Source organism: Nyctereutes procyonoides, unplaced genomic scaffold, assembly GCF_905146905.1.
Source record: "Nyctereutes procyonoides isolate TBG_1078 unplaced genomic scaffold, NYPRO_anot_genome, whole genome shotgun sequence".
Classification (NCBI taxonomy): domain Eukaryota; kingdom Metazoa; phylum Chordata; class Mammalia; order Carnivora; family Canidae; genus Nyctereutes; species Nyctereutes procyonoides.
In genome coordinates, this window is record NW_026575135.1 from 58,382,625 (window position 1) to 58,392,491 (window position 9,867).

The 9,867-nt window shown below is 47.7% G+C and overlaps 1 protein-coding gene across 3 annotated transcripts in view; it reads right to left on the reverse strand.

Annotated features, from left to right (window-relative positions):
- Nucleotides 1-8,992, reverse strand: part of LMNB1 (lamin B1) — a 59,178-nt gene extending 50,186 nt beyond the window's left edge. Inside the window, exon 1 of one of the 3 annotated variants that reach the window (XM_055301636.1) lies at nucleotides 8,305-8,992. In XM_055301636.1, the coding sequence (XP_055157611.1) occupies nucleotides 8,305-8,663 (359 nt within the window). In that variant the 5' untranslated portion in view covers nucleotides 8,664-8,992. Of the gene's footprint in view, nucleotides 1-7,252; nucleotides 7,278-7,712; nucleotides 7,729-8,304 lie in introns of those variants that run through there. The other 2 variants (XM_055301637.1, XM_055301638.1) reach the window with 2 other exon arrangements.
- Between the last annotated feature and the right edge of the window lie 875 nt (nucleotides 8,993-9,867).

The window sequence follows — 9,867 nt, forward strand, 5'->3', positions numbered from 1 at the left end:
GCTTCTCCCTCTGCCTGGGTCTCTGCTTCTCTCTCTCTCTGTGTCTCTCATGAATGAATGAATGAATGAATGAATGAATGAATAAATAAATAAATAAAATCTTTTAGAAAAATAAATAAATAAAATAAAGTACCAGCCCCAAGTCACAAAAAGTAGGAAGCTGCAACTTCATGTAGTACTCTTGCTTGATACTATCCAATCTCATGCTATTGTGATTCAGTGTCTGAACTATGTTAACATCACATATGTACCAGTATGCACTTTTTATTTTTTTTCAGTATGCGCTTTTTAATGAAAACATACAAATCCAAATTTTCCATTAGAAGTTTCCTTACTAAAGTAATAGCAAAACAAAATCAAAAGAATGTTATTTTCCCCAAAGGTTTAATCCCTCAATCTCAAATCCATCTTCCTCAAAGCAATGGTGCTTGGGAATAGGGACATTCTACAAACCTTCAGGAAAATATATACCATGAAGAAACACAATGTTACAGTGTTAGGACAAAAAAGAAACTTTTATTAAACTGTATTTAAGGGATCCCTGGGTGGCGCAGCGGTTTGATGCCTGCCTTTGGCCCAGGGCGCGATCCTGGAGACCCGGGATCGAATCCCACATCGGGCCCCCGGTGCATGGAGCCTGCTTCTCCCTCTGCCTGTGTCTCTGCCTCTCTCTCTCTCTCTCCGTGACTATCATAAATAAATTTTAAAAAAAAATATTTAAAAAAAATAAACTGTATTTAAAAAGAAGCACCATTTATTTTGAAAAGGCAAGAAATTACACTTTAAATCATTAAATTTTTAAACTTGAGATTAATTTGTTATTATCTCAAAGATTACTTTGAAAACACCCGCTTTGAGGCCTAATACTATAAAACATTAAGCTGTTTCGTGGGACAGCCTATTTAAGTTTTTTTAAATGAAGAGACAATAAAATTGGCTCAGCATCTTAAATAATCCTTCAGCACCCATTATATTTGTTATATACCAGTGAGCCCCCATCACAACTTTCCTAATTCATAACTCAAAAAAGAAACTTTACTAGAGTTAATTTTGCTCCTTTTCAAGCTTTAATAGCTACCACAAAACATATGAGGAATATAAGACAACTTTAGACCTGATGAATCCTGTGAATTTAATAAAAAGCAGTCAATTTAAAAACACAAATCCAGGGACACCTGGGTGGCTCAATGGTTTACCACCTGCCTTTTTGGCCCAGGGCATGATCCTGGAGTCTGGGATCGAGTCCCACACCCTGTGTGGAGCCTGCTTCTCTCTCTCTCCTTGTGTCTCTCATGAATAAATAAATAACCTTTAAAAAAAAAAAAAAAGCACAAATCCAGTGACACCTGGGTGGCTCAATGAGTTGTGCATCAGCTTTTGGTTTTGGCTGAGGTCATGAGCTGAGGGTCATGGGATTAAGCTCTCCTCTCCCCCCCCCCCATGCACCTTTCCAACCACTCCCACTCACATGTCCTCTAAAATATACAAATAAAATCTTTAAAAACAAAAACATAAACCCATACTCCCTAATATGCACTTTCAGAGTTTCTAAAACCCAAAATTTTGATTAATTCAATTGATGACAAAACCTGACCTAAATGGACATACAGCTATTTTTAGTTGTCTTTCTCCACTTACTCTATTAATATCTTTCCTTGCAGAAATATGTTTCACAATGGAGTGCTTAGCTATCCCCTGGACCCCAATGGGGGTATCCTATATACAGTACATGCATATTACCTTCTTAAACTCAAAGCGTTTTTACTTCTAGAACATATCTGGCCTTAAAGGTTTTACACACAAAAAACTGTGGACCTGCATCATGGAAGGAAAAAAAAAAAAAGTATGCATCCACAAAATCAATCACTGGTCAATGACCAACAAATTTAATTCTCCTATATCTAGCTTCCCTGTAAAATTGGTTAATACTGAAATTCTTCCTTTGTTGTTTAAAGTGTTGACTGATGGTACTCATCTTCATTCTTAGAAACTGTTCCCCAAAAAACCTTCCAATAAAATATAAGTAGGCTTGAACTGAATCAAAACAGCTCTATCTTAGATCTGAGATTTTCTCCTGTGAGAGACCAAGCAGATGGAAGCTGTTGTCAAATTCTCTCCAGCAGGACCAAGCGTCCCCATAAATGCTTTGGTCTTTGAGGTACATTGTGTGCTGAGGAACCAAAAAGGAACCAAGTAATTTTGGAATCTATAATGTTTTTAAAGATTTTATTTGTTAGACCATAAGCAAGAGCAGGGGCAGGGGGAGGAGGACAGAGGGAGAGAGACAAACAGACTCAGCTTGAAAAGGGATTCGCGGGGCGGGGTGGGGCGGGGCAGGGGGTGGGGGGGAGCTCAATCCCAGGACCTCAGGATCATGATCTGAACTGAGGGCAGACACTTAACCAAATGAGTTACCCAGGCACCCCTGGAATCTAGAATTTTCTTAATCTACCTACATGATACACTAATTATTAGGAGTCTAAATAAAAAATTAGATAATTACTCTTAAACAAGAAGAGCTAAATGGACCCAAATAGGCAAAAAAAAATGTCCTTTTCATCTCACCAATAATACTTCAATTATTGCTCAAAATTAAATGGTTTCCAAGACTTTCAAAGATTACTACATATAGACATTAGCCACCCCACTACACCCTAATAAAAAGGTAATTAAATATGCCGCATAAAATAAAACCATAGCACTAAAGTGAACTGGGAAGGAATCATTAGCAGACATTACAACAAATTTCTATAGGTGAAACATATATAAATGTATCACAAAACATGCACAGAAGGACTACAGGGGAAAGTGAGTAAGACTCAAAATGGGGGCATTAGCTTGTAGAACAGCTTTGTACCTGATCCTCCTCAGCATCCATTACTCTAACTGCAGGTTTTCCAACAAGTTAGCCAATAGTACATCCCAATCACACATAAAGAGGTCCTAATTTGCTCTTCCATTAGAAAATGCAGGGAAGGAACTACCTGATGGCTAAAGCAGTAATGCTCAACCATTCATTTGTAAATATTGACAACCAAGACCACACAAGACAAAAGTCATTTGCAAGAAAACAAGCCAAACAAAAGGAACTAGTAGGGAGGGAAAAAGATAAACCAGTGAACAGAAAAGAATTTTTAAATAACCCTAAGTAGGGCAGCCCTGGTGTGGTGGCTCAGTGGTTTGGTGCAGCCTTCAGTCCAGGGCCTGATCCTGGAGACCAGGGATGAGTCCACGTCAGGCTCCCTGCATGGCGCCTGCTCCTCCCTCTGCCTCTCTCTCTCTCTCTCTTTCTCTCTCTCTCTCTCTTTCATGAATAAATAAAATCTTAAAAATAAAATAAAATAAACTGATAAAATAACCCTAAGTATTATCCTTTGACAGATTAAAGAATGCATCCTTAAAACAGAAACAAAGTGAAGGGATGAATACACCCATACAAAAAGATTTCTTGGAATTAAAAGTATGACCTCAACCTTTACAATGTCACTATTGAGCTACAAAAGAGTCAAATTTATGAGAATTTAAATTTTGTTGTTGGTGTTGTTGAGACAAAAGTGTTTAACATACTAACCACAGAACAAAGAAAACGGAGCACAGAAAAGCAGGGAATAAAGTAGGTTTCCCAGAGCTAAGTAAAGATCAAGGCTTTAAATAGAAAGAAACCACTTATAACAGTAAAGATGCATAACAGAAATATCCATTCCTAGGCTTACCACCACACAATTTCAGAAAACCAGGATAAAAGAAAATTCAAAGCCTACTACACAGAGGAAAAGCAAAAGCAATTACCAAAAGAAAATATCTGACTGGCATCAGACAGACACTACAACTCTGGACTCTATAAGACAATGGAGCAATATATTCCCAAGTTCTGAGGAAAAGATGTTGAACCAGTATTCTATACCTAATCCAACTATCAATCAAGCATGAAACAAAACAAAGGTATTTTCAGACACAGAGGACTCAAAGTTCACATCCTGCCAACTTTTCTGAGTAAGTTACCTAAGGATGTTCTCCAACAAAATAAGGCAAGACATCAAGGAAAGGAAAATATGTAATCTGGGAGGAAACTGGGTCTAAGTCAGGTCCACTCGGAGGATATCAAGTGCACAGTATGTCCTAAGAGCAGAAAGAGCATCTGTCTTTGGCTCAGGTCACAATCCCGAAATCTCGGGATTGAGTCCCGCATTGGGCTCCCTCCAGGGAGCCTACTTCTCCCTCTGTGTCACTCATGAATAAATAAATAAAATCTTTATGTTAAAAAAAAAAAAAGTCTTGTCCGTCAACAAGAAAAGTGAAAGGCCAGTTAGGGACAAAACTGTACCAAAAACATCAGGATTGGGGCAGCGGGGTGGCTTAGTTGGCTTAGTCAGTTAAGTGTTTGACTTTGGCTCAGGTCCTATCCCAAGCTCCACACTCAGTGGGGAGTCTGCTTGTCCCTCAGCCCCTCTTCCCCCATGCATGTGTACTCTCTCTCTCTCAAATACCTAGATAAAATCTTTAAAGGTTTTTTTTAATATCAGGGTTGAAACCTCAAAGTAAAACATGGCATGTTTTGAGCAACTGGTGGCATGTTAGAAAGAAAATATATCTGATGCTGATGAAAGGTATACAGATTTTAAAAATATATTTTTAATCCCAGCACACTACAGGATATCTCAGGATATTATCTTCAAGTATCAATCCCTAAGCAGGCCTTCCTTAACTACATCATCCCTTCATCTTCCTTTTTTTCTTTTTTAAACATTTATTATTTTAGAGAGACAGCTCATGCATGTGCATCAGAGAAGCAAAGGGAGAAGGAAAAAGAGATCCAAGCCGACTCTGCACAGGGCAGGGCTGGATCTCAGTACTGGGAGATCACAACCTGAGCCGAAATCAAGAGTCAAATGCTTGTGATGCATGGGTGGCTCAGTGGTTGAGCATCTGCTTTCAGCTAAGGGGATGATCCCAGGGTCCTGGAATCAAGTCCCACATTGGGCTCCCCACCACCACCCCCCGCAGGGAGCCTGTTTCTCCCTCTGCCTGTGTCTCTGCCTCTGGGTCTCTCATGAATAAATAAAACCTTAAAAAAAAAAAAAGAGAGAGTCCCCCCCCAAAAAAAGAGTCAGATGCTTAATCCACTGCACACCCAGGTGCCACACTATGCCCACTGCACACCCAGGTGCCACACTATGCTTTTTTATTCCTCTAGCATCTGTTATTACCTAATATTATACCAGATACATTACTTTATTGATTCTAACACATATTCTTCACTTTTTAAAAAAATTTACTTATTTGAAAGATAGCACATGTGCAAGTTGGGGTAGGAACAGAGGGAGAGAGAGGAGGGGAACAGAGGGAGAGAGAGGAGGGAAGCAGACTCCCCACTTGATCTCAGAACCCTGAGATCACAATCTAAGCCAAAACCAAGAGTTGGATGCTTAACCGATTAGCCACACAGGCACCCCTATTCTTCACCTTTTAATCTTACTGAAACTAGCATGCACCTTACAATCCATACATAGCATTTTCTCCACTTTAATTGGCAAAAAGACACACATTACTGTGTAAGTTTAAAGCATACAGCATGATGCTTTGATTTACATATACCCTGAAATGATTAACACAATAGATTCAGCTAACATTCATCTCCTCACATAGATACAAAAAGAAGGGACACCTGGGTAGCTCAGTGGTTGAGCATCTATCTGCCTTTGGCTCAGGGCATGATCCCAGATTCCCAGGTTCAAGTCTCTTGTCCGGCTCCTTGCATGGAGCCTGCTTCTCCTCCCTCTACCTGTGTCTCTGCCTCTGTCTGTCTGTCTTTCTCTCTGTCTCTCATGAATCAATAAAATCTTAAAAAAAAAAAAGATACAAAAAGAAAAAAAGGGTGGGAAATTCTTGTGATAAGAACTATTAAGACTTAGCTTCTTAAGTTTCCTATATATTGTATGATATGATGACCTACAGACATCGTGTTGTATACTACATCCCTAGTACTTATTTATTATATAACACTGAGTATGTTTTGACTCTCTCTTCTCTTCCTCCTCCACATCCATACATACCATTTTATAACTACAGTCAGCCAGGTGGCAGTCTTGTTACTATGTGAAAAATCTTCAGTAGTTAACTTCTGGAAAGATTATAAAAGCATAAGCACCAAAATGCTTCATATTAAATGAAACAGGACCTTTATTTGCTTGCTGGGTATCACTCCTACTGTACTCATAAGGTCAGTACATTTATTTCTTTGTTTATTTCTTATGTGCAACATAAGGTCAGTAATTTATTTCTTTAAAAATCTCTGTAGTCTCTGGAGTGCCTCAGTGGCTCAGTCAGCTAAGCATCTGCCTTTAGCTCAAATCATGACCTAGGGTCCTGGATCGAGCCCCACCACCAGCAGGAAATCTGCTTCGCTGTATAACTCTGCCCCTCTGCCCGCCTTCCCCGCCCCCCCTCCCCCACCCCCCCCACCCCCGGCTCATTTTCTCTCCCTCAATCTCTCTTCTCTGCTCGTTCTCTCTTAAAGAAATAAATAAAATCTTCAAAAAAAATTTTTTTTGTAGTCTCTGCACATACAACAGAGACTGGCACATAACATAAATAGTGTCACATTTTAACACCTCTGAAACAGCAACGCGTCCAACGGGATGGATCCTACATAGTTGGATCTAATGTTTTTTTCTTAGTAGTACATACAGTAATGGCAAGTCATTACAAGCAATGGCATCTAGGATTTGAAAACATTCAATAACAAAAACATTGAAGAAATTCGGGACAAAAAAATTAACAGAAATTGGACAGTGCTGTGAGCGAAAGAATCCATTTCAAAAGATGACCTCAAAGCTCGGTAAATTCAAGAAAAAGAAAAATAAGCTTTTATCGAGTTAGGCAACTAAACATCCAAATAAATAAGAAAAAGAGTTAAACACAATTGCCTTCTGTAAACAGGAGAATGTCACCCGTCTGTCACTATAACCAAGTCTACAATTATTTTTTTATCAAGTGCACTTATTTTTCATGATCCATGTTTTCAAATACTAATAAGGCAGGGAAGGAAAGACGCACACATACGAAAGTCATAGGGATTGAGACAGGGGCATTCACACAGACACAGACAGAAAGACATTCGTGGGCAAACAGAGTCAAAATCAAGAGCCAAGCAACTCCAGAAATTCCAACGGACAGTGAAGGATGGAGAGCACGAGTTCTGGAAGCAATTTTAGCAAATATCTGAAGCATGACATCAACACTAGCAGCCTACCGATCAAAATTACGCCATTTTGCTCATCGGAAAGTCAAGGCGGCCTCAGCAAAGGCCTGCAAGTTGATCCCGGTGCCCCGGACTGAAAACTCAGACCCCCTTTAGGGGAAGTAATTACAAACTCAAAATAGCCACAGCACTTCGCATTCACACGACAACCCTTTCACCAGCCCTGGCCTGTCATTAGTTACGATAACAGACGATAACAGGGCTGAAAGGGTCTCTCCAGAACCGGAGAGACCAACTGACTACTACGTTAAGGGAGTGCAAAAGCTCGGGGAGGAGACTGCTGCCGGGGGGTGGGCGGCCCGCGGATCCGAGGACCGTAGCCACGACACGCACCAACCCAGCTCGGGTCGTGGGGTCCAGAGAAGCACCCAGGGGGACCCGTGCCTGACTTCCCAGAGAGAAAGGACACCTTTCCCCAGGGAATGCTCAAGAGCTTAAAGACCCAACTTACCCTGGGCGGGCAGACCGTTCAGACCCCGCCCTCCCTCCCCGCCCAAGCCCGGCGTAGAAAGATGGCAAAATGTCACGGGGCCCAGATTGAGCGCGCGAAGGCCGGACCCACCCCCGGGAGACCGGGACGCCGGAGGCAGGTCCCTCCCCTTCCTCTCTCGGCCCGCGCGCAGCTCATTCATTCTTGAGGCGGGCAGCCCGTCGTCCCCGGCCGGCGACCCCGGCACCGCAACGCCGCCAGCCGCTTTGTCTCGGGCCTGGCCGGAAACCGGAGCGCGCATCCGAGCGCGCGCCCAGGCCCCGCCAGCCCGCACCTGGGGCTCGCCGGGCCTCCCCGCCCGAGAGCCCCTCTAGGTCTCGCGGTGCGAGGCCGCAGCCGCCCGCAGGTGCGCGCCTCGCCGGGTCCCGCGGCGTGGCCGGGGGACGGAGACGTGCCCCCGGGTCACGGCGTCGCTGGCGTTCGAGCCCCCTCCGCGCCCCCGCGGCCCCGCGCCCCGCTAGGAGACCCTCGACGCTCCTTCCGAAGGGCGTGGGCGCCCTCCCATCCCCCCGCCCCGGGCGGGGGCTCCCGCGGCCGCCGGGCGGACACTCACTTGAGCACCAGCTGGTCGTGCTCGGCTTTGAACTTGCCCAGCTCGATCTGCAGCTTGGCGCGCTCGCGGGCCGTGTCGTCGAGGGCGCGGCGCGCGTCGGCCAGCTCCGTCTCGTACAGCGCCTTGAGGCCGGTGAGCTCGCGGCCGCGCACCTCCTCGCGCTCCGTCACCTGCAGCTGCAGCGCGCTGTTCTCCGTCTCCAGGCTGCGCACCTTGTCGATGTACACCGCCAGCCGGTCGTTGAGCTCGCGCAGCTCCTCCTTCTCCTGGAGCCGCGACAGCCGCGTGGGGCTCAGCGGCGTCGCAGGGGCGCTGGCGCGGCTGCCCGACCGCGGCGGCACGGGGGTCGCGGTCGCCATGGCGGGCGGAGCGGGCGGAGCGGAGCGGGGAGGCCGCGGGCAGCAGGGGACACGGAGGGGCTGCGGACGGCGGAGCGGCGACCCGCGCCCCCCCGGGAGAAGCACCTGGGTCGGCGGGAGCCGGGTCACAGCACAAAGGGCACACGGGGAAGGCTGCCAATCAATCAGTCGTAAAATGCCCTTTGTAAGAAACACGCACACGCACTCACACCCGCGCGCGGGAAGGTTCGGGCGAGGGTGACCGGGAGGGCCGAGCAGGGTCCGCGCGCCGCCGCCGCCGCCGCCGCCGCCGCCGAGTCTCCCGCCCGCAGCACTTTGTTTCCTCTCTGGAGGCGCGGAGCGGCGGGCGGGGGGGGGGGGGAGGCGGGGGGAGGGAGGAGGGGGGCGGGGGGCGGAGGTGGCGCGGGCAGTGGCGCCGCGCGCTCCAACATGGCGGGCGCGCGCCGGGGCCCACGTGACTGCCGCCGGCCAATGGGGAGCGGGCGGCGCGCGCCGGGGCCCGGGGGCCGGGCCTCTCGATTCAAATTCGGGGCCTCGGGCAACCGTCGGCCTGGCGCGCGGGGCGGGGCGGGGCGGGGCTGGGGAGGGCTTCGGGCGGCCGAGTGGGGCGCCCGGGACAGCTCGCCCGGCGGCCAGGCCCCCCCCCCCCCGCTCCACGAGGGCCCCCCGGAGGGGGCCGGGCCTGCGGGTGGCGGGAAGGAGCCCCGAGGCTTTCCGGGGCGGGTCCGCGCCGCCGCCCACACCCAGCGGTTCAGGGAAATTCAAACGTAAACGGCCCCTAACTGGAACCTTATCCCCGCCCGGCTCCAAACGGCCCCGAGGCCCGGCCGCTGCAGTTACGTAAGGGGTTCCGGTGCACGAGCTGGAGAACCCGCCGGCGCCCGGGCCTCAGGCAAACCTTTCCCTCCCGGAGGCGGGACGGCGCCGCGGCACACCTGCCGCCTCCCCTCCCCTCCCCTCCCCTCCCCTCCCCTCCCCTCCCACCTCGCCTGCGGGTCTTGAGGCGACCGAGCGCCCAGGAAAGCCAGAAGCCCGGACTTTGAGTCACGGGGATAGTAACTTGCCCAAGCTGCTAATTGTCTTGCTTCACTAAAATCCGTCAATGCATCAAAATGTAAACTTGCGGGGCCCCTGGGTGACCCGTGGTTGAGCGCCTGCCTTCAGCTCAGGTCTTGACTGGGGGTCCTGGGATGGAGGCCAGCCT